Here is a 26,085-nt window from a genome sequence, read left to right as displayed (position 1 = left end):
GTGGGGCGAGCGTCCGCCAGCTCCAAGTAAGGACACTCAACTGAGTAGTGCCCCTCGAGATGCTTATACACCTCTTTACCGAAATAAACAAACACAAAACCAAAAAATTCAATTTGTGTTTTGGTTACTCATGTATTATAATATTTCATATAACATGCTACATGCAAATACAGTATTAACATTAGAAAAAAAATATTAATCATTAATAGTTAATATTATTATTAATTATTAATCATGCAGAGAAAAAGGCACACTCCGTAACTTCTTTGCAATTCTTCACCGTTCTTCACGTATATTCTGGGAATGTCAATGGCATTGTGCCATCTGCGACACCTGTCAAATTCGTATCAAGAGTCGGAGTGATTGATGAAGCTGCTGCCTGATTCGAAATGTATTTCAATATATAATTGCACATTTTTACTGTAACTCACAAGAGGTTAAATACTTAAGTTACCTACCTTGTCCTTTGGAAACCGGTGAAAATGAAAATATGGATGTGTATCCTTTCTCCTCTTGCAAAAAACGTAGGAATGCGATCTTCCCGGCATGTTGAACTGCGAGTCCAGAAGTCTTGGCTACAGTCAAAGACTATATGCTCAAGACAGGAATGAGTGTAATAGTTGGTAATATATTTTAGCTGGAGCTTTCCTATCTTCAGTAGAGTATCTTTGGCCCCCACCTCTGCTTCGTGGATGTTCAACTTCCACGCATGAAGTCCCTTACTAAACTCATCCTTCCATTTCCTCTTCGGGCTTCTCTGTCTCTTATTATTCACCACTTAATCTAAAACACACTAGGAATATTTTGCGTCCTGTTCTCTTGGTATATTACTTTTACTTGGCAAACCTGGCCATCTGTCTACATTTTTATGTACGTTTTTAATTATTTGCATCGTATTCACTCTACTATTCACACCGTCGCATATGTCGACACGTCTTGCAACATAAACACAAAAACATTCAGACGTAAAACTCCTATTCCTCATTGTTATCCCGAACTAAAAATTCTTTCATATAAATTATATAAAAAGACATCCAGAATTAAAAGAAATATTTATATTTTATAGACGTATATGGTTGAGGGTGGTAGTGTAGCCTTCACTTCTATTATACTGAAACTACATCTAATACATAAGATCTCGCTTGTGTACATCGTGTAGATCTGCTGAGGTAAAAAAATTCGGCAGCTTCGAGTCATTTGTTCTAGCTCCTGGGCTGTGACGACCAATGTAGCGACAATTCTTGTGCATGTTACAAAAGATGGTGTAACAATGACAGGAGAAAATGTCACACTTGGCGGTGCAGCAGTAAGGATGAGGCGGTCACTCATTGTGGTCTAGGAGTGACAACCACGTTAGTGGGTAAAAGTAAAGCGGGAGGTAGACCTCTATGGCACTAATTCTAAGAGGCACATTAACTATTTCCTGGTACAGTATCTTTGGAAAAGAGAACGCATCTTAATAGCTTTAGATAATATTAAATACCACCTTGCTTGCCACCTATCTCTTGTAATTTAAGCGAGTCAATTAAATGCGTTCTCTTATCTCCACTTTAATTTGCAAAAATGTAGCCCCAATAACAAATGTTGAATATAAAGAACACGAGAGGCACAGTGATCTTGGTGAACAGAACCATCCTCCTGGTTCTCTCTCCGGCTATCGCTTTGGTTTGCCCTGCACTGCCCGTCATTGGCACCACCTGAAACACCTGTGTCTTTACAAGTGAGGTGGACGGGTCCGGGTGAGCGAAGTTGTCGACAAGCGCGTGGTAGATTATAACCAGGAAGGTGATGCCGATGCAGAAGATGAGCCAAATGTCCACCATCTTGAAGTACGAAGTCTTGGGCAGCGACGCCGACACCTGGTGGACGGAGGGGGAGGTCACTACCGAGCAGAATGGTTACCCAGTAAACTGCTCACATGTTTGACTGTTTGAGTGTATAAAACTTTACATCTGATAAGTATATAATAAAACACATTGGGCATACTTAAAGATTAAACATAACAGTGAATAGTGAAGCTGAGATAAATACTCAAGGCCTTCCGAGAAATATATGTTACTGCACTATAGATTGTTGTGAAATGTTCACTGATATATTTACACTTAGAATATTTCGCCACCAGTTACTTGATTTATTACTGAAATGAAGATGTAATACTCTATTGTAACAAAAGCTACCCGGTGACAAAAAATATTCGGATTACCTGAAGATTAGCCCCCCCGTTTATTTCACATTATATTTAAACCCTTACACTACCTGGGTTTAAGTTGGGAGAGGTTAATATAAAAGTGAAATAAGATAGGGGCTAAGTGTCAGGTGATCCAAATATTCCACCGTCACCACCTACCCATCACCGTCACCACCTACTCACCGTCACCATCACTTATCACCGTCACCACCTACCCATCACCGTCACCGCCTACCCATAACCGTCACCACCTACCCATCACCGTCACCGCCTACCCATAACCGTCACCACCTACCCATCACCGTCACCGCCTACCCACCACCCCCATTACCACCACCAACTTATACCTGCGAGAAGAGGGTAGCGATCACCAACTGCACGGTGAGGGCGGCCATCATCCTGACGTCAAAGATGGCGATCCTGAAGAAGAGGGTAGTGTAGCTGACGACGAGGAGGACAAGGGTCGGGGTGTAGATAGTGAGGATAGCGTAGCCGTAACGTCGCTTGAGAGGAACTACCACCCGCGACTCGCTGAACATGCCAGAGTTGTCGTGCACCAGATGGACCCTTCCCACCTGCGATGTTTATCCGAGTCTTAGTAATAACTTCTCTCTTTCGTGATAGAGATTAGTTAAGGTGAAGAATTTGCCAATATCTACCCAAGGCGGGAATCTGTTTCAGGTGTAAAAGCTTCCTTGATCTAAAGTGGGTCTTTGTTGAAGTTATAGAAGTTGCCCAGTAATATAACAACTATACATACTTAGGAGTCTGTGCATGTCCACAACTGCCAACAGCGTGCAATGGAGAATATTGGCTGACCGGCCAGTATGCTGGTGAGCGGCGAAAAAGATACGTAAGGCGGTAAGTTTGTAAACAGTGTAATTCGGTATCCATGGATAATCCAGAAAGAATGGACAACTTACTAACAATTCTGGCTAACAGGAAAGGATAAAAACAGAAGTGCCTTCTGGGTGAATTAAAAATTATGAGAATAATATGTCAATCAATTTTGAGTGTCAACGATGCAAAGATGTTGTCTCAAGTAGTGATTGCTGGGCACATTCTGCTGATCACTGTTCGTGAGTATCCGGGTCAACTATCACTGCTGTGTGCACGAAGGCGAGAAAAGGGTTTTATTCTGCACTCCTTCACAATAAGATAAGTAAAACACTCAGTAACAGTTTTAAACAGACCGTGAAGAACATAGACGTGTATTGCTCTCAGAAATAAATGAGATACTTCACCAAGCAAAACACAGCTGTAGGTCTGGCTTGACTCGAAGGCCTTATTTTATTGTACCAAACAGGGTTAAAATTATCTGATACGAAGTTATTGTCAACCACTTAGGTACAGGATCCCCCTGTGCTGAATAAAATCGTTTGGTGTTAGCCAAATAAAATATTAAAAGTAGCGTCCTCGTGGTGAAGAGATTAATCCTAAAAGAACACTGCTGCTTCAAGCATATCACGAATTAGTCGACAAGGCTATGCAGAAACAGCACAATTGAAGCAGAACACGCATAAACATACACATACCTCATACTCCACCAGGAAAGGGTTGGACAGGTACTCCACAGAAGAGTTCCATTGGTCGAATATGAGGAAGGACTTCAACTCAGAAGTGATCCTGAGGCGCATCTCGCACTGCTGGACGTCGAAGGGGTACAGAGCCAGGTCAAAATTACACTTGTAAATCGTTCCGTACTTCCGTCTGATAGTGAGCGAGTTTACCTTGCCATCGTACACTTCAACTGGGGGTTAAATGCAACAGACGTCAACGTTTTACAAGGCGTCACTGAAACTTGACCTACAATATTGTGCAATGTTTTTAGTTTTAGCACTGGGAGTAATTTCACTTGCTAAGTAAAGAGAAAATTTAAACACAAACTAATATGAACACTTTTGGATTACAATGTGCGAAATTTTTTTTTATTGATGCAAACGTTACCTCGTTTATTTTTGGATTATTCTGATAAAGACTGGACGTTTAATATAGCCCTACAGTACCTTCTGCGGGAGCAGCTTTGTCCATGAAGAAGTCATTGACGCTGCGGTGGATGAACATAACAACGTCCTCGTCGATGTGGGTGCGGTGGATGTTGTCTGTGTTGATGAAGTTCACTTGAGGGATCCACAATTTCCGTACCGTGTCAATATGTAGTTTATTTAAGCTGTCGTTAACTTTCAAGTTTAGGTAGTTCAGTCTGTTGTCCATCCAGGTCATGGCCACCTCATAAGCGATTTCCATGGTCATGTCGAGGGTTTGGACGGCTATAGTTTCCATGGTTACATTGAGAATGATGGGTAAACTTACGTCGTCCTCTCCGCTCAATCTTGGTGGCAGGTGGCGCTGATAATCCCGTGGGAAAGATATCAGATGACAGTCGAGCTCATCACTATTGTCACGACAGTCATACTTGAGGTCACAACGGTGGTGTATGGGGATACAGGTGGCGTCATCACAGCTGTAGTGGTGATGGGGACAAGGTGATAGTGACAGTCTCCGTCGTCCACCTGCCTTCTGTCCACACACTTCTCTCTCTAGACGCCACCACCGTCGTCCCATGGGAAAGTCTGGCACTGTTTCCTCCATGTGGGCGACGGTCAGGTTATTGACAACGTCTACCCAGGTCCACTGGTCCTCAAGTCTCCTGATATGATATTCGCCGTAACCGATGAATATCAATTCATTTATGTTCTCTTGGTAGGCAACAAAGTATACGTTTCGAAGTTCTTGTTCACAAATGCCAAGAAGAGAAAATCTATGTTGCTTTATAAAAGTGCACACTGCACAACGTATCTGCATGTCGCAGTTAATGTCAGCCACACCGTACCGACTGAGAGCTGCACAGTTCTCATAACGCAATCCGTTAGGCTCGTACGGTGCCCAGAAGATACCCTCTACAATTTTGCCGTCGTGTGACCTCCACACATTCTCCTCTGCTTTGTCAGTCAGCGACATCCAGAAATTAAAATGGCAGTTGCCAAAGTCGGGATAGGCTGCAGCGGAGACCTTCTGTAGGGTGTACACGTCGTCGATGTTCTCAGCCCAGGGGAGGTGTGTCCCTAGAGCCTCGCACACGTAGTGGGCCGTCACTTCTGGCACTGACGGGAACCAGAAGTAACTTGTGCCAACTTCCTGCTGACAGAACTGTGCTAGAGGCAAGTCGTAAGTGGACACGACCTTAAGTGACCAGCCGGCCTCCCAGGAGATGTAGCTTCCCTTTGGGTTAGTTTCACACCGAGCAAAGGCCAGGATCTCCTCATCTGTCAGGACACGATCCCATACGTTCACCTGTAAGGGGGTAATCAGCTAAACACAATGACCACTCTCTAAAGAAAATAATACCCTTCATATTAGTATTTTAAAAAAACCCTATTTTCTTTAATTTCCTCTCATGTACCAGATTATCTCTACAGCGCCAGAGGTTTAAAGAAAATGTTGCAGGGGAAGTAAAAGGAGACATAATTGTAACTGGCGTGAAAAAAAAAAGGAGGGTGGCAAAAGGCCGGATGAAGAGCTGCGGCCACCAGCCCCTTAACACTTGCCAATATCCAGTATTTACTTGCAGGCAATATACATTTCACTGCTTTTCAATATAAATCACATCAGAAGAACATGCAAAACAATCTATAAAGCAAAGAATAATCTGGGTAAATATATATTAAAATCCTAACCCCTCCCAAGCCAGAAGTTGTCAAAAGAGTCCAAGGAATTTTGTCCGTAATTGTTCAAATGAGTTTTTTTTTACTGACTAAAAATTGATTGGAGAAATAAGTGTAGATGAATAACGTTAAAATCACAATAGAATTTATCGAACTTGAATATGAATCTTAACAAGGATAAAACAAGCCAACAGCCTTCATGTGTATACAAACCTGTCTCGTCGATTTTCAAGAAGTAAAAGAAACATTGACGCAACAGGAAAAGAATAATGGTAAAGGGAGACAAATAAGGCGATGACAGAGATGGGGAGGAAGAATAACGTTACTGTACAGAAGAGGGAAAATACTAGTGCTAACCTGAGTCAAGTCACCACTGAAACTGTTACTGGCCTCGAAGTTCTGACCGAGCCTGGCCCAGTCACCGTATACAGGACTCAGTAACACGAATTCCTGCTGGTTGTTGAGCTCCCCGTCCAGGTAGGTGCTGATCAGGTTCTTTGGGTGGTCGTATGTGAAGCAAAGATGATGCCACCTGTGAGGCGAGGAAACAAATCAAGTTATTAGGATCACTTGAAGATTCGCCCTCCCCTCAGTTTATTTCACCTGAAGTTTAAACACCCTAGCGCGGAACCACCCTAACCTAAGTTAAATTAAACAAACATAGCCTGTCCTCCCACTTTTCAACTGAAAGTCCACACCTGAGTGTACACACCTGTCCCTTATAGTACTACTCATTTTTTTTTTTTTTACTTTTTACTTTTATCCTCTTCACCACTGATTGGCTCGTTAGCCGCTTGAGCGATCGGTCACGCCTTCGTTACACACTGTTGGCAAGTACTGGGCATGCACAGGCTCCTGAATGTATCTGAACCTGCTCCAGTGCTTGTCAAGTCTGGGCTTGAAAGAGCTCATATTCTGTGCCGTCACAACACTCTCTGGCAGATTGTTCCAAGAGTTCACAACTCTCACTCCGAAAAAGTTACCCCTCATAGTTTTCTGGGCCTACGGCTTCTTCAACTTTGAGCTGTGACCCCTTGTGGGGCGAGCGTCCGCCAGCTCCAGGTAAGGGCACTCGACTGAGTAGTGCCCTTTGAGATGCTTATACACCTCAATTAGGTCACCCCTTGCCCGTCTGTAGTAAAAGCTAGGCAATTTCAGGCGTTCCAATTTCCCAGGGTAGCTGCGGTGCCGTAGTGCAGGCACCGCAGTCTGGTGACCCTCCTTTGGACATTTTCAATCAATTGACAGTCCCTAGCATATCTCGGGGACCAGGCGGGGTGACAGTACTTCAGATGGGAAAGCACTTCACCCTTGAAGATCGTTACGAGGGACGTCTAGATATCTGAACGACCTTCTTATAAGACCTAATAATTTAGTTGTCTGATTTACCTTCTTCTCGCAATGGCCCTAAACTTCAGCTCATTGTCAACATACTGACCTGAAGGCCCACAGTTCCTTCTCCAGGAGCTGATAGTTCCAGGCGTTGTTCATGACGAATCTAACCCGTTCCACCAGCACCTCTGTGAAGGGAAATAAAATTTACAAGTTGATCATAAAAGCGTAAGCTCTCCGTCACCATAAAACAAAATAGGTAATATTTCTCATAATAAAACAAATACTAATCAACTGAAACATCGGAGATACTGTTTGTTTACACCCACACACCAAGTTTCATAAAAATCCATTGGTATTTGTTCGAGTTATCGCGTTCACAATATATGGCCATGCTGAAACTCACGGGAACGGACGAACGGAAGTAGCTCTTCCTGTTTACTTAGGGAGGACATGTACAGTAAACAAATAGACGAACGATGGTGATTGCTTTATTGCTCCTGCAGAAGACAATCAATTAAATATTTCAAAGTAGCATAGTGCGTTTCTGAAAAATAAATAAAAAGCGAATTAGATAAAACAAGAGAAAAAGAAGTGAAACAAAATGTGATCCAACAAAAGATAGCCTATAGAAAATAGAGAAAAACCCAGCAAGATCTTTGATATTCAAAATAAAATTTAATCCAAAGAAAATTATGTTAATATGCCTGTATAAACAAAAGGGATGAAATAGAACGAACGTGAAAGCTACGATGTTGGCGAAATGAGGCCGAGTTGAAATAAAATAGAGACGAGAAAGACTGCTCGCGCGCGCGCGTGTGTGTGTGTGTGTGCATTGGATGGACTTCAAAACATGTTGACATAGCTAATACTGTTTATGTAAAACTTTTCAGAACTTTAGACATTCTTCCTGAGAAAAAAAAATACTCCGATTTTTCAGTGAGCACCAACAGTGGCAGTCAAGTATAAAACTGAGAAATTCTTACAAACGAACTGTACTGTATTCGGATAATTGCACTTACAGATAAATTGCTGCCTTGCAATAAGATATGTCACTTAGTTATTGATATTAGAAATCTCATAAAACTAGAGTGTTATAGGTTAATCCAATCGAGTCTCTACTTTATCTGTGGAAACATTTAATTAAATCACATTTCTTTAAGTGATAATTCAGCTTCCAGGTTGTACTGTACGTCTTTATGCTATTTTGACCACCCTATACACACATATGAGTTTTGACCATTACAACCATAATCTGACACTATGACTGATCAGATATTATTGAAGAAAACACTTTTGAGACAACAATTTGATGCCCCAAGTCAGCGGCACCGACTGACTGGCTGGCGTAAAAATAATTCATTATCCTGCTGCATAAATGAGAAATTGGTGTGTTTAATATCAAAATCAGTTTATTATTCAAACAACTTCTATAACCAAACATCTCTCAGGTTAAGTTTACAAACAGCCAATGAAAGCGAATTCATTCCGCCTGAGTATACTTGTTGGCGACGTATCGACAATAGGCAACTACTATAGTTTATACATGTGCTGTATCGGAAATGGGGTCACACACCACACAGAGTGTCGACATGGAACACTAATGAAAGTGTATGGCCCTAACGCACAACACTAAATCTAATTTGTTACATCATTTTGGGTCAGTTTCGATAATGTAACTGAATTTTTGTGCGTAACTGCAAATGATTTTGGTAATCCTTACATCTACAGTCAGTCAACTTATTATTTAAATTATAGGAAATGAACCACCAAGCAGCTCTTGCATTAGTTGCTGCGCATTTGGAAAAGGTCTTCTATTTTTCGTATATTATGCATTCCTTTAGTAATATCCGGAGTGCCTTTTTTCATGTCTTTCAAGAGAACGCATAAGTACAATCAGTCATCGATTATTTTTACCTCGACTTTGCTTACAGTGGGTACGCTACGCTATGTATGTTTATATAAAACATGAAGTTAAACTGGTACAACGATCGCTCTATTCCCTAAATCTATACACTATTAAGGGTGCCATGACGTCTCTGTACCAGCAGGTGTACATAATAATACCACATAGCAATAACATATGGCATTAGCTCTGGCTGTCTATTGTAATTTGTTAAATGTCTAGCACCAAATATTCACTATTGCTACTAAATCAATTTCACAGCGCGCTGACTTCTTCAACGAAAAAGTTATTGCCGTAAAAACGTTTAGCTTAGATTTAAGTTCAAATCAGTACAACACTTACAGGCCATTAAGAAATATTAATGGCAACAAATAATAGAGTGCAATGTTTACCTTTTATATATTCATTACTAGACCTTGGTGACCCTGACTTGAATTATATTCATATACATACGATAATGGATTTTGCTACGAGTTGAAAAACTAAAAAAATAAATAAATAACGTTTCAGACTAATTTAGGAATATTCATGAATATGAGGCGACATTATACACGATAATTATGGATTTATTTGAACGACTAGACCGAAATTCGAATATTTTTTTATAAGGGAAGCATTGTAGAGCAAGTAGATGCAAATAAGGCCTTGTATGATTACCCTGATGAATAACAATATCCAGTTTTTAGATGCGTTTAGTCAGCCCAGTTTCCGCCTGTCTTGACTTAACAAAATATATATTTTCTGGTGTAGCTTAACGCAATTAGTGGCGAGTAGTGGACAAATAACTCGAAATGTGTACAGTATATCAAATGATATCATGAATGATTAAGAACGGACCTTTATTTTTGTTCTCTTGTTCATAAGTAGCATTTTCTAGCTTGTATTTGCACTAATTTAGATTAACGTTGAAAAGAATCAATAAATAGACACACTGTAATGATTTAAACAAATAATTTCTGGTAAATAATGTTTGAGCGTTCAATTTTCGTTTCCCGAGAAGCAATTTTTTTCAGCTAAATAATTACAATGTGTTGCTTTGAGACATTATTCATAGATATCTATATTTGGATGCCAATAACCTACAGACTACATACAAATTGTTTTTACTAAATAATCTGGTGTTCTGCCACATCAGGTAAGAATTCTTGGCTAAGGCCAACCTACCTCCTAGTAGCATGTTCTCCAACTTTAGTTGAGTGTCATGAAGCTGGAAGAAGACGGCGCGGGTGTGCAGGAAGAAGATCTGGAACCTGGCACACAGAGTTAGGCTGTACATCTCCCGAGAGCGGACCAGCTCGCCTTCATACATTGCCACAGAATCAGGTGTAGCCAACCCGTCCTCCTGGAAGCGTAGTACCAATACGCTGTCTGCCTTCCCTGCCACAAACAACAGATGGTGCATTTTGCTTGAAAATATCAACGAAGTCCTCTTGAGCAGCCTTAATAATAAAAAAAAAATACTCCTGGTTAATATATGACTAACCCGCCGGGCTGCATAGCGCCGATGCGGCCATATCATCTCACATTCTCATATCCAGAAATGGCTCAAATTTCACCATATCATAGAAAGTTCTTTCTGTTTAATCTACCGGGTAAGTTAGGTGAGGTTAGGTAGGTTTGTTTGGTTTGGTTGGTTAGGTCTGTTCTTCATAACCACAAATGTTAAGTAGCGTTTATTTTAAAAATATCCGTTTTTTAACATATTTTCACAAACTACAACAGTGTACACTATAATATAACAATGAAAATCTGGTGTTTTTACAATTGTTTTCAACCAATTTCGCCCGCGGGTTAGTCCTATATAATTACTGTACTCCTTATAGGCAGAGCCGGATTTAGACCTGTGGAGGCCCATGGGCAGCCTCTTTGTGGAGGCCCCCCTCATTATAACTATCCTCGAGGGTCGGGTGGCGAGTGAAGCGAGCCTAAACATCTGGAAGTTCCGGGGGGGCGCTGTAAGCCCCCCACGAAAATTTTGAAATTTGAACACTTCTTTGGAGAATTTTGAAGCCATATGCAGTTATATTGAGGACATTAGAACATTGAGAAATTTTTAATTAACTGTATATTTATTGATAGTATACAAATTCCCTACACAAACACACACAAAAGTGAGACATGACTGGAGTCATTCATGTGGTTTCAAGTCGACCAGCCCTGATATAGCTACTACAGCACATGTCAAAAATTTTCAAGTGACTTCACAGAAACGAATATATTATTAGTTATTACAGAGATGATTCTTTGCATTATTAATCAGATAAACCTCTACTCAAATAATGGTTCTGTCCAAGAATGCATGTATAGGCTTCTTTAAGTCCAAGGTCAGATAGATTCAGAAAAAGTATTAACTCAACTATAAATAAAATTGAAGTTTTGCATCCAATAGTAAAACAAATAAACAATTCAATGAATTTGATAAAATTATAACAAAAGTATGAACAAGTTGGAAAAAACAAGAATTTTAATAAAAATAACTGCCATCGACCATGGATAATGGATATATTGAACACAAACATTGATCAATTGAAAAATAGAAAATAAACATTACCTTTATTTACAGACCAGGCACTTTACGTGACCTGACCACTGCAAAGTTTTTGATCAACTTTTCGAAGTCAATCTCTCTGAGGATGTCATATTCGATACTCATCAAAGCCAGGTGGCTGAGCCTATCATGACACATTGTAGTATGAAGTCTGTTTTTAATAAACTTCATTTTACTGAAAGAACGTTCTCCAGAACAATTTGTGACCATGAGCACCAAGTACATCCGTAGCATTATTTCAACATTTGGAAATGTATCTACAACTTTCTTGTCTATCAACAGCTTGTAAAGGTAATGTGCCCTCCCTTTCTCATCATCTTCGTCTTCAAGAAATTGAGTGAAGAATGCTGTAAACTGCACAAGTTCAACTCCAAGTGTTTCATCCAAATCATTTTAGTACTCAGCAACCAATTTTGCTACAGCTGCTTCAATTTCGTCACAATTTCGTCACGACTTCACTCAACAAGCACACATGACAATCCTCTCTCTCATTTTACATCTGCAAGACATGTTTATGTCTACTCGTGGGAAGTTCACGAATCATGGGCGACGCAAGTCTCCTCTTTAATCGACAGACACATGACAACCGATGTGCAGATACTAAACGACCCAACCCCCTCCGACCGACTGTCAACAAACACAGCGCCCTGATGGCATTCGTAATGGAAGTGATAATGAAAAAAAATATTTTACTTGTCTTTTTTTTAATCTCAATTTCGTTATTCCATGTAGTTCATTTTTAATCAATATATATTTGTGGAATTCTAAATATATTATTAGCAACACAAACAATAACATTCATTAAAAATATACTGTTCATAGGAAAACCAGGTATTCATGAATTTCAAGGAGTTGCTAGCCTAATTTCTATCACGCTTCTTGCTGAACATAGTTTTACGTGATGGAATAGATAAACATGAATTTTAATGAATGAAAATAAAAATAATCCAAATGAATAAACAAATATTTAAAATATTGTAATATGTGGAGGCCCCCAGATTGTGGAGGGCCCTGGGCAGCTGCCCACTTTGCCCACTCCTGAATCCGGCCCTGCTTATAGGGGAATACGGCAATGGGCATCAGAAAAAAAAATGTATTTGAACTTACACTAACTTAATGTGGTCTCAAGTAAACAGTCCTGACGACACTGCCACCCTACATAACTTCCTCAAGGAAATCGCCCATGCCTATCCTCCTCTACAGTAGATGAGTAAAATGACCAAGTTGGGTTCTTTTAGTTATTTTCATATGTTCTTAACTTTACATTTTCCCTCTGCTTCGAAGCCCTGCCCACCTTTGGTGGTGTCGAAGTTGACAGGGCAGGAAGGGTCAAAACTCAATAATTATGTATTTCCCTAAATTTTCACTTATTTATATATTGAGTCATATAAGGAGAAAGAAAAAAAACGAAAAAATATTTTATTCAATAGCGTTTCCATTAGGAAATTTAAATTTTTCGAGTATTTTAACCGATAAAATTGCCCACAATATTAGTAGTTCAAAGTAGGCTGCGCTTTGAAGTAGATGGGCAATGTGGGGTAAAATATAAAAAAGAACACCAGACAAACTTTTGAAAACCTTACCTAGCCTTTCCTAAATTGTAAAAATGCTAAGAATCGCTTTTGAGTTTATGGATCCCTCCTCATCTGAAGCACCGAAAACACCACCACATACTACAAATCGAAAACAACACTATCACCCACTAAACACCAAAAACATGAATTGGGGAGCTTTTATAGTTTTAGGAAATTTAAAGTTTAGGTAAGGTTTTCAAAAGTTTGTTTAGTGTTTTTTATTATTTTACTTCACATTTTCCCTCTACTTCCAAGCCCTGCCCAATTTGAAAAAAAAATAAATAAAATACGAGAAAAATATAAATTCCCGACGGAAACGCTATAGAATAAATAATTTTTAGTTTTCTCTTTCTCCCTATATAAGAATCAATATATAAGTAGGTGTTGGCGACTTCTAAATATTTACTCACCACTGTATTCAGCATGAAAACTATATTAAAGAATAATGTGTTTCATGCTTAATTCGCACGCCGGTTTTTGCGGAATAATTATCAACTGTGGAAAACACTAAAATTTGGCTTTTACTCTCACTTGCATAGGTAATTTTACAGTTAATCGATCATACCCTGACACGCGATGTAGTGGTAGTATGTGATCTTAATAATTCTAAGCGTGTTAGAATAAATAGCTGGGAGACAAAACTATGTTAAGATAAAGACCTAGTATAGATGACAAAACCTAGTTAAAGAAGACAATGGGTTGACAAAGCTTTTAAAACAGACAATGGGCGATAAAGCCGTGTTTAAGCCGTGCACAACCAAGGCCTCCTGTATAGTATCTCGAACTTCGAGACTTGAAGTCTTGATACAGCCTAGTTCTAACCGTATCATGAAGCAGCGGAAGTTAAGAATGTGTGTGGGCGTAGCCTCAAAGAAGTGTTTATCATATAACACAGACCAAAAATAATTATATTATCAGTGATATATAGTGCAGAACATGAGTACTTGTAATACTGCATTCGGTTACTCATGATATCACACGGCGTTATTCATGATATCACTGAGACTCATGGCGTATACGACATTAACCCTTTCACTGCGTGTCACGCACTTGCCACTTTATTCTGGCTACCGCCAGACGATTTTATTCAGCTGGAGTCGTATACAGTACACAGTGCCTCGTGTCATATATTTTTTGTCATCAATTGTATTAGTGCAACTGCTTTTCATGTTCATTACTGAGCGGTTTACCGTTCCTTTTATTCGGTAAAGGGTTAGAACAATTAACTTTACATGGCCAGCTAGACCGAATTGACGGTGTGCCAGAACAATTAACTTCACATGGCCAGCTAGACCGGATTGACTGTGTACCAACTCAGCTCGGGTGGTGCCTTTTTCTATGTGATTTTGACCTTTGATTTATTTGACTTTAAAACATCAAAGCCTTAGGGGTTATGGTATGTAGAATATATGTGTCAATTATGAACATTGTAGACGATTTACTATACCAGGGCCGCCCAATTTTACTCGCCCGCTCGTCTGTGACCAGTGGGAAATCCTTCGGGAAAGTTAGATTAAAAAATAACGAGCCTGTCAGGCGAGTAATAATTAAATTACTATCCTGTCAGACAAGTAATATTTTTGCCTCATACGACAGTGAAGGAGACCTCGTGAGTAGACCCGATGATTTTGAAAGGTTTTATATTGAACAGTTCTCTAATTTACCTCAGTTTCCGTACAACTATTGAAAACTATACTGATCAGTATGATAAAATAGAAATAACAATGTGCACGATAATAATTATGTGCGTATTGTTCATACGACTCGCCAGCTGACCCACCAAATAAGGCACGAACACGCAGGAAAAGATGGCGAGTGGACCTGTAGTAAATAATGTTGTACACTAGCAATGAATAAAAGTAGGTTGATATTGAGAAAAAAACTGCTTTACCAATGATGATGGAAGTGGGTACATATATTTGACTCGCTAGCTGACAGCCCGGGCTTAAACAGTTCATCGGGAAATCACGATATTGATATCCGATCTCTTCAAGCAATTGGCCGTATTTGATTCCCAGAACATTCATGATATATTAATCAGTATTTCTTATATTTTCCTCTTGGTAATTTTTTTTATTATTCTTTTTCAATATTTATATTTTTTTCTATTTCATTTTCACATCCTCTCATTTCTTACACCCTCTCTTCATTCTCTCTCATACAATATTTAGCAGTAAGACAGGTACTCACCTGAGGTCATGACCAGCAGAGTCAACCACGCCCTTATGAGCTTCATTTTGATCATCCAAATGTTGCTATGTTTACTGTGACGCCTTCATATACCTCACCTCTCCCTGCTGCTATGTTAGCTGTGATAATCTGTAACAGGACCATAGTGGTGTTTTGTTATCTGTGTCACTGAAACAGGACCATAAATACTTAAGACTAAAATCCAAACAAACACAGTAAGTCTCCCTCGAATTCTTGTGCAAAAAATGTGAAATATACTAATTGGAATGAAATATGAGGCACTCAGGACGAGAAACAGACAAGCGAAAAACGTAAGAAATGCCATGAGCACGTAATGTTTCACAGGGAGATTGATTAAATGCTGGAATACTTTGGGATAGAAAATAAAAGGCACACATTTTTAATCACCTGAAGAAACACACCAGTTTATTTCACTGGAGTAAACACCCTAACGTTTCCTATGGGTGTTAGGTTAGCGTTAGGTTTAATCATTAGTAAGAATAAGATGATGTATCTGATCTCGAGGTGATTCCAATTTTCCAAATGGATTCGTATAAAGTGTCATTAAAATATCAGTATCAATACCAGAATTATTATCTTCACCAATGACCTGAATTTTGACATAGACATTTGAGATCGATGTTCTACAATTTGTATTACAGTAATATAATAAGTTAAAGTTTCATTAAGATACCCGATACCTCCATTAACAGGCATTACTCTCTTTACCAAGTTCTGATCTTTGACCTCATTGTAACTTTGAACTTTGACATGGAAACTAATTTGGTAATTACAATTCGAGTTAGTCTAGTGATGACACATATCCATGAAAAGCCTCGGTAAAAATGCCTTTCCATTCAGATCGGTCAGACGGTTTCATAAATGTGCTGTGAATGAATTTGAGGATAGTAATATGAATGATGAAATAATTATAATGACAACAAATAGAGGGAAAACGAAGTTACCCACTAACAATAATTTTATTATTTTGAGCTCAAAGTAATAAGTTAATAACCCTGACCTTCATGGTAGCGACCTGGGAGTTGTGCGCAACATTTCTTCTTTAATCTTTCTGTAAATTATCATCAATATCCCGTTTCTGGATCAACGGTATACACCAAGCATGAAATATCGATGGACAGACGAACGAATGAACAGACGGAATTAGCAGCCCTTAATAGTAGTGAAATGAAAAGATACATTTCATTTTATCCTCTTCACAACTTGTCAGCTTGCTAGTTGGTCGGGTGGGTCAGTCAGTACTGTCACTCACTGTTGGCAGTATACCTTTATATCAGTGTCACAAAAACAAGCGAAGAATGAAAATATTACCACCATGAGGAAGAAGATAAGAGAGTAGTAAAAAAAAAGACTGTATGAATAATTCGTGTGGTTAAAAAGAGACTCAAACACAGACGATATGAAAACACACCTGGATGGAGACAGCGATGTGAAACAGTTCAGCGTCGTCCTGACCAACACTTACTACTAGTCACCTCCACTAATACCACCATCACTACCGCCGCAGGCAGCACCACCGCCACAACTTTTATTGATTCATTCGCCACACGTTTTTGTTTATGATCTGCTGACTGCCAGTATGCAAATATGTCCACTACTACTACCATTTTATACTGTGAAACAATTATGTTCCCAGAAGACATGAATAAACTAACCAAATCTATCCCAATGAAATCAAGACTACCATAGGGGTTTGTTATTGTAAGTTCGGATAATCTAGCTATAAACAGAAAGATCGTTGTCTTGGGTGGAATAATTTTTTGACATTAACCATCTTGCGGGGAACGTAGGCATCAGTGACAGGTAGACTGGATATGCCGTGTACATAGACATAAAGGAAACCCAAATAACTTTTTACATGGAAAGAAAAAGGTTCGATGATGTTGATATAATCTGCTTATGTATTTGTCATTAACTTGAGATTGTGGAACCATAGTTATTGATACTGATTGAGTGTAGAACCATAGTTATTGATGATTAAATCTTAAGTGGGTGTAGTGTAGTTTTTATATGACGTATTTAATCTTTTATATCAATCAAACGAACATGCCCAGGCATGTTCAGTCGTACAGTACGTCACGCTTGACACCTGCTGCTCCCAGAAGTCATACCACTTATAGAACGATGAGTTCAGGTCCACATGTATCCTGACGATTAATTCAGGTTTTTATGTATCAAGACGATGACTTCCGGTAAATATGTATTCAAACGTAATCTATATGTTTTAACAGTTCTGACTATTAAAACGCGTTACGAGTCAATCTACTTCACACTTTTCTTCTTCAATGTCATTGGTCATTGAAAATCACAATCACAAAAAATAATTCCGTGATTGTCCAAAGCAGAAAAGTCTTATCCATTGGTCTTCCATTACTGTATACTCTGAAAATTGCTCCTTCCAGCACAGTATTTAATTAACAAAAGAATATCAAAACATCAGTGAACGTTTCATATAATATTTAATTACAAATACACATACAGTAGAGTAAAGTGTGCAGCATATTTTTTAAAGGAAAATAAAAAATAATTTTATTCCTTATAATTTATCTCCCAACTAACATACGTAAATGACAGCTAAACGTGACATAAACTGACTTCTCATATAATCACAATTACTAGCATAACGAAATTGAATAAATATAATAAAATCGGACCTAATTATTCAAAAGCAAATAATTCCGATTCTATATAACTAAGTTTCACCTAACCAAACCTGACATAACCTAACCTTACCTAAACTTCACAGTACTTAAAAGAAAAAGTTTTCTGCTGTTTCTATCAAAGAGGGAAGCGTTAACCAACAGACCCACCCACCTGCCTTTTACACACCTACTCACCTAAGCCGCACTTACCGTCTCACCCACTGATCAAACCTACCCACTTGTCTACACACACATATATAACGTATCCTCCCAGCCACTGGTCACTGTAACGGTCGGTCGGGTGGTGGGTCAATACATAGGCTCTTATTGAATGTTTTATACGACTCACTTACATACCGGAACCAAACTTATGGTCTTATTTGTACAGTAATACTATTTAATGTAGTATTCATAATATCAGGCGTTGGTAGCTCATCAAATAAAAAGAAATATGGTAACATTAACTGAGAAAGAGATTTGACGATATATATATAATTTCGTAAAAAGTTAGGGAGGCAAGTTAATAAAATATCAACGAGTAAGGAATCACCTGTATCCTTTATTAACGTGCAACTAACTTATGTGTTGTTTAAATAACTGAGGAGGTGTCGGTGATAATGTAGTATCTGTACAACAAAAACCCGCTCCCCACTTACCACTGCAAATTGGGTACGGTTCTGCTTGGGTTGAATGTGAGAAGGTTGTTTTCTAGTGTCATCATCATCCTCGTTTTGCGGTCATTACACTAAATAAAAGTATATACAATTTTATTTCGTGAATTGTTCCAGTTTTGCTCATATTTACCCAGCAGCTGTAGAATGTATATGTTCATCTCCACATACATAATATACAATTCATATTGCTTCTATTTTCTCGTGTGTTGATATAAAAAGGGTTGTTTTGATTTAGATCGGAAGCTCATGATCCCTGGAGTGAAAAAATGACCGAATATTTTGAATGGGGTGGGATCCAGCTAATTGAACGACTGGCCCCCAAAAGCAAGTGTCTTCGGTGCTGTAGTATTATTGTCCAGCGAGGAATAGTAGTTGCAACCTCAGCGCTCGTCCTGCCTCCGAGGAGCTGCAGACACCCACAAGCTTTAGACCGTTGTTATGGTTATGTTACCTTTATATTTTAATGCATGTGGAGACATTAATAATCTAAAACAATAGAAGGGTAACAGAGAAAAGTAGTTTATAATTATTGATAGAATTACAGAAGAGCAACATTACAAAGAGTTTGTGCTCTAGAGTTCAGGCAACATCTGAAGTTTCGCTCCCCATCTTTTTTCACCTGATAGTTAAACACCCTAACCCAGCCCCCCAGGAAGCGTAGGATGTTTAATCATCAGGTGAAATAAGCTGGGGGGAGGGGCGAAACTTCAGGATATCCAAGTATTCTAATAAAGGAAGACCTTCACTTGATATTAATTGATGTAGACTTACTCGAAGAACGCGACACACAGGAGGACCAGTGCTCCCTAGCAGGTATATTGCAGAGTAACAAGGTCATATCCACTACCGGACAGCTCACCCTGCAGTGAAACACAAGATACGATATAAGTATGAAGAAATAGGTGTTTTATATATATATATATATATATATATATATATATATATATATATATATATATATATATATATATTACTAACAAGCAAATATTTCACTGAAATTTCAGTAATCTAATCTATGATTGAAGGTGAAGTCAAGTATTAACCAGCATATTAATATTGTATTTTAAGTCAACCAGTGATGCTTACCTTTAAATCACCAGTTATAAGGAAAAACTAACGTAGGAATCTTTGAACTTCGAGCCTAGAGTCTAGGCTCGAAGTTCAAAGATTCCTAGACGAACATACCTCCAGAGATTCGTCCTGCGGTATACGCATTGCGCGGCGCGTCTGTTGGGTTAGGCGGTCAAGAGGCGTTGCCTGCTGGTTCTTCTCCCCCTGTTGGAATGATTATATGAAACCATCGGCAAATGCGCATCTTATTCAAACTTATACAATAACAATGAATATGATTGTTTTAATGGTCAGGATGTCCTAGATGTTTGCATTATGTTATAACTACTGTGCTTCAACAACTTGGTTTCTAAAGCCGTGTAGTACACACTGAGATACATTGTTGCGCAACATTGTCTCTGGACTGTATCTAAACAATGTATATTAGTGTGTACGAGGCTTAAGCGCGTTAACATGGTTAGAAATTACACCAGTCCATCAACAATTGGAATTTATACGAGACAGAACTCTTGACTCAGTCTCGATGGTGAGTAATTCTTCTTCACGAGAAAAACTGAGTCAACGTGAGATGCTTACACGAGTTGACTTAGTTAGTTTTTTCCTAACATTGTAGCCAAAAGCGTATTAATTGATATTTCTCTGACAGAGAGCTACACTTTGCCCTCCAATCATGATGACTTATATCTGCCCCCTCTGTAATGTCTTTTTTTTTCTTTTATCCTCTTCACCAAATGATCGGCTCGTTCGCCGCTTGGGCGATCGGTCACGTCTCTGTCACGCACTGTTGGCAAGTACTGGGCATGCACCGGCTCTTGAATGTACCTGAACCTGCTCCAGTGTTGGTCAAGTCTTGTCTTGTCTTGAAAGAGCTCACACTCGGTGCCGTCACAACACTTTCTGGTAGATTGTTCCAAGAGTTCACAACCCTCACGCCGAAAAAGTTTGCCCTCACAGTTTTCTGGACTTGCGGCTTATTCAATCTTGAGCTGTGACCCCTTGTGGGGTCGAGGAGCTGCTCTAACTCACATTGAGGGATGAAAGCATTCATCTTCTCTTTTTTTTATTATATACTGTAGTTCAGATAAGCAGAATATATTGAAAAAAACGTAGATTCATTACATAATTCTTGTTTCAGGCACGGCTGTCCTTGGTCGAAGTGAGACAGATATACGTGACCAGGGTGACGCCAGGGCTCCCATAGCCATCATGACCAAGATAGGTCATGACAAGGTGGGCAGTGGGCACTACAGTTGGTTTTGTCATTATGCTTTATTATTTAAGTTTTTGCGGTCTTACATTTGATATTAATAACAAAGGTTGATTCTACCATGACTGTATAGCTTGAATATGAATAAAAAAAATAGTTTAGAAAATTTAAGTGGGATGGAAGACAAATAATGATACAGTACTATTTTTCTGCAGGTAAGTTTGAATTAATAGCTCCTCGAGGGACAGTAACTCTTCACATCTCGGGTATGTTCCAGTCCATTTTTTCTACTAAATATCGTTATCTTTAAGCTGACTCTCAAGTCGCTTGTCTCCGCTGAACTTGATACTTTTTTCCCATCCTTGAGGACGGGAGTCTCCTTGATCTCTTTACCAGTTCATATGGATAATGAAGCCCCACTGTCTTTGCTAATTTTCACTGAACATCGAAATCCTCTGCCCCTCGCCCACCCTCGTTGAATTTAGAGCCCCTAATTCAACCCCTGCCAGCACGTAACTGATTCATCCCAGCTGCCATCTGACTCAACCGGGTTCCTCTCAGCACCCACCAGACTCATCCCAGCTCCTACTAGCACCCACCTGACTCATCCCAGCTCTTACGAGCACTCACCTGACCGTCCTGGGAGATAATGGGGACGCTGAAGGGAGGTAGTCGGGGCAGCTCCCTGTAAGCTGTGATCTCCTCAATAAAGAATGTCCTCCACACGGGCGATGGCTGACGCAAAACCAGCCGCAACCCGATGACGTCCTGCCAATCGACGCGACTCTGCTGGGGTTAGTGCCGTAAATATAATATGTCACTGTCAGGGTACCACAAGCTTAATGAAGTTGCCTATGTCACGGTGGCGCTGTGTGGGGTGATGCGATTAATATGTTAAGGTGAAGGTAATGGGGTCAAGGCCTGGCGTATTGTGCGTTCAGTGAATCTAGGCAAATCTGAATCTGAATCTCGACCACTGTGAGGCAAGTTACAGTACAGTACCGGTATTCCACACGTTTCTAGAATAGGGTAAGTTTAGTTTAGTTTATGATACGTTAGGTAGGATATATCAAATTTATGTTAAGTTTAAGGTAGGTTAGGTTAAATTAGATAAGGAAGTGATAACCGTGGTAACATTATGAGATGTTCTTATTACCACCATGCTATTGTACTATTCCAGATGATACTAAATGTTACATAATACTTCTTTGAGATAAATGTATGGTATATATCAGGTGCCTAAGAGAGAGCTCAGGTTCTCAACTGGCTCAATCATGTTAATATTGTTATTATTATCCACTCTGTATCTGTGTTTTTCTGGCTAAATAAACTGTTTCAATTCAATTCAATTCAATTCTAGTTTTGTTAGATAACATAGATTGGGAAATGTTGTTAAGTAGATTAAGTTTAAGTTAGGTTGAGTAGAAGAGGTCAGACTGATTTTAAAGGAAATATAAGTATGGGGAACAGAGACCAATCAGCGTGCGTCATGCCCTGAAATGTGTTGGGGACTGACCTCTAGGCAAGTAACGGAGACGAAGTCATGGCTGGCCGTCTCCGTATGGGGGTGTGGCATGATGACCTTGTTCTTTACTCCTACCTGCCATGCCCCTGGGTCTTTCCATGCCCATGCCGTCTCTCCACCCGAGTCGCCTCCTAGCAGCCCCGCGCCCACTACCCCACCCACGTTAACTGAAGAGTTGGAGGCCGCCCGCAGAACATGGATGCCTACAGCCCATGTGTAGTAGTTTCTGAATGTAATCTCTCCTATCTGAAGAAAAACAGGATGAAGCTGTTGTGGGTTTTGTTTGATACGACTCCACACTTTTTCTTTCTTCTTGAATAAAGTCACCAAACTATAATTAATTGTTCTTTGAGAAAAGAGGACAGGAATTAAAAAAAAAAACAGCATTTTCTCTCTCTTATATTTAATGTCCAAATAATCTATATTCGAGAACTATTTTCAAAACACTATAATATCAACAAACCTCTGACCAAAATAAGTTGAGGGAAGGTGCTTGCTGACCTGTGTACGGTATTACGTTATTTATAATTGAGCACTGGCTTACAAAAGTGCTGATCAGTGTATGAACCAACATAGTGCTGACGTATGTATTGATCTCTAGTGCTGAATTGCATTAGTAATAATCAGTTTAATAAGTACTGGCCTAAATGGTCTGCTCTATGTAAGTGCTGAACCATGTACGCGTACGTGAGTGAGTGCTGACCAACACAAGTGTTGACCTACATAAGGGCTGACCTGAGTGGGTTGGGGGAAGGTGAGTGTGATGACGTAACAGCCAGTGCGGGAGGACAGCGCCCCTTCATCCACACACACGGGCGTCGGTCCTGATTGGCCAAACGACACTGTCTCCCGTGACATCTTCGCCGTAGGACTGCTTGCTACTGCCGATTACCTGATAAGCACCTGCTGTTATCTGTAATTCGTTCTGTGATCCGATAAAAAGCTTGCCGCGTACCGATAATCTTGTTGGCTTGTCAGTTGTAAAACAATTGGAACGTGATATAAACCACCTGTGAACCAATCAGAACGTGGTTAATTGGCGTGTCTGTTCTTCCAAAAATCAAATATATTCACACTGCAGTAAACACACAAGCTACTAAATCCAATGCAATCAAATGTTGATAAGCTTATTGTTAAGTCACTCTCATTGTTTCATGTAATATCAGTTTCTATGGCGGATTGCACAAAAATAATAGATGCACGCTGTTTATGTTCTGCCGATATAGATGAATATATTACTATAATATGAAGATCTTCACCAAAAAGTTCAAAAGAAACTTGTTCACTTTATATATTTTCAGTTGAAGGGGAAAACGACACGACACGTTTGGTCTAGCGAGAGGTAACACGGTTGCTAAGGTGGTTGCTATGGACGCTGACGTGCAATACAAAAAGCTGGATTGGTTGGTGATACTCTATAAACTTTGTTTATACAATTTATTTAGCAAGAAATGTGTTTCAAGCTGGTGATATTTTAATCGTTACAGATTTAATTATTCATAAAATCTAGTATTTTAGTCCTATCTTGTGAGAATAAGTACAGTATATTTTTCCTTTATATTCTATTTATTACTATTACCAATAGTTTTATTATTAGTTGTTGATGTTGTTGCAGTAGTAGTACTACCACTACTACAATTCCATATAAACGGGACGTTTATATGGAATTGTCCCGTATATCAATGTCTTATCCTGTGACCAGGAAAAAAACCGAGTCCCCAGTTAAATTCAGTTGATGATTAAGCAACCTAATACTACTTAGGGTGTTAGGTTATGTTTGATTAGCATTATGGTATTTAATCATCAGGTGAAATAAACTGGGGGCTAATCTTCATGTGATTTGAATTCCCGTATCACCTCCTGGGAGAATGTCAAAAAGACAACAGTGGATCACTGAAATCGATGCAACAAGCGAGAACTATCCCACGATGGTCGTAGATATCTTCAGAAGATATCCTAAAGTTTAGAGAGCTGATTGCTTTCTTTATTTTGGTTGATATTCGTAGGTTGGATGATGTTGATATTAAAAGTATTCTTGTTAAACACCAGGTATAGCACCTTGTAAGTCTCCGATTATTATCAAGCACAAATCATCTCGATAAAGGTGACACTCCTCTGATCTTGATGACACTGTGGGGTATGGGATGTTTGGGTTCACACTCAGGATGGGATGGAGAAAGGAAACTCACAATGTGCTCTCTGTATACATGTTGTATTGGATGTACAATGCAGCTTGGTGCTGGGAAGGCAGCATGGTTACAAGCGTGATGTAGAGAGTGCTGGTTGGTGAGGATGCTCAGAGGACAGCTTGTGGGTCGCCATTATCGCCGGCTGGAGCGAGGGCCGCCAGGCAGCGGTGGAGGAGGTGGTGTAGCTTGCTGCGGCTGTAGCTAGAAGAAGGGAGAGGTCACCACGAGGTCAGGTCTTAAACAGCGGAGGTAGACGTGGCTTAGTAGTTGACCTCCGTGATGTATGACGGCGTTGGTTGACCCAGACCACGAGGCATACACTGGGGAATTCGCGGGGTCGGCTACTCAGCGACAAACAGCGTTTGTAGGGGAGAAATCCACTACAATACTACATTTTTCTGGTCATTTTGGATGTGTAAGGAAAGCACCACTCACATTATCTTGTGTGGGCTTGTGATTGGCTACAGATTTAATATATTATACTTAATTTGAAATTTCCACATATTTCATGAGAGTAAATGAGGAGAAATTAGACAACCAGGTAGTTGGCTGAATGACTGTGTTCGTGGTGGTGCTGTGACGTGTGTACTTGTCTGCAAGTGAGTTTAAGGAAGACATATGGTGATTTGAGAAGAATGATACCACATTTAAGTAAGCAAACTTATAGTAAATCTGGATTATCATAGCACTGTATATATTCATTTAAAAAAGAAAAGAAAACGGTGATATTTTGTTTACAACCGGGTTTAGTTTCTAAATCAAAGGATGGGGGGGGGGGGGATCGTAACAGCAAATTCTTGTACAGCACTGTAAATAAGGGGATTACCTGTACAGTACATCTTTGTTTAATATCAGTCTAAATCTAATGACCACTTCATCAAACCATCTGGTTATATTTCAGAATACTGTTCAGTACTGTATAGCCCTTTCAATACTTCACTATCATCCTTGTGAAGTATTACTGAAATTCATACTTTTACTTACATTTTCCTTTTCCACTTGAACTTGTAACTTCTTGTCAAAGTTATGGTATTATTGGCTTATACTGTACTAATGCACGAATATTACTTCCAATGCTGTGTAATTAAACTATTACTGCCAGCCAAACCTTACATTATTGACACTGCCACTGTTGGAAAAGCCATATGTACACCTATGCATATAAAGTACAGTACTGAATTGCCTTTATTAAGAATGTCACTTTAGAAAAAGAATATAAAGTTACAACTGGGCTTAAAGGCTAACGTAACTTCTCTTTCTAAATGAAAATAAATACAGAACTACTAAAATTTAAAAATGTATATATACTTGTACAGTATATTGTTTTAGACAAGAAAATAAATTAATATGAAA

The 26,085-nt window shown here is 39.3% G+C and overlaps 2 protein-coding genes across 3 annotated transcripts; both read right to left on the bottom strand.

Annotated features, from left to right (window-relative positions):
• Window positions 1-1,470: 1,470 nt before the first annotated feature.
• On the bottom strand, window positions 1,471-10,493 carry LOC121875767. The gene is made up of 7 exons (XM_042380452.1): window positions 10,256-10,493; window positions 7,292-7,373; window positions 6,211-6,385; window positions 4,195-5,482; window positions 3,724-3,938; window positions 2,536-2,763; window positions 1,471-1,859 (listed from the first exon to the last, which is right to left on the bottom strand). The coding sequence occupies exons 1-7, from the start codon at window positions 10,491-10,493 to the stop codon at window positions 1,551-1,553; spliced, it is 2,535 nt and encodes an 844-aa protein (XP_042236386.1). The 3' UTR covers window positions 1,471-1,550.
• An 8,400-nt stretch (window positions 10,494-18,893) lies between these two features.
• On the bottom strand, window positions 18,894-23,884 carry LOC121875692 (nicolin-1-like). 2 transcript variants are annotated; one of them, XM_042380319.1, is made up of 6 exons: window positions 23,279-23,884; window positions 22,535-22,789; window positions 21,649-21,807; window positions 19,926-20,015; window positions 19,512-19,600; window positions 18,894-19,146 (listed from the first exon to the last, which is right to left on the bottom strand). In XM_042380319.1, exons 1-5 carry the CDS (start codon window positions 23,399-23,401, stop codon window positions 19,547-19,549), a joined length of 681 nt encoding a protein of 226 aa, XP_042236253.1. In that variant the 5' UTR covers window positions 23,402-23,884; the 3' UTR covers window positions 18,894-19,146; window positions 19,512-19,546. The 2 variants fall into 2 exon arrangements, with proteins under 2 accessions (XP_042236253.1, XP_042236254.1); XM_042380320.1 differs by having other exon boundaries at window positions 21,649-21,804.
• Between the last annotated feature and the right edge of the window lie 2,201 nt (window positions 23,885-26,085).

This window comes from Homarus americanus, unplaced genomic scaffold, assembly GCF_018991925.1.
Source record: "Homarus americanus isolate GMGI-L3 unplaced genomic scaffold, GMGI_Hamer_2.0 scaffold22250, whole genome shotgun sequence".
Lineage (NCBI taxonomy): Eukaryota > Metazoa > Arthropoda > Malacostraca > Decapoda > Nephropidae > Homarus > Homarus americanus.
Note: the sequence above shows the minus strand (reverse complement) of the source record. Positions and strands in the feature narration are given on the sequence as shown.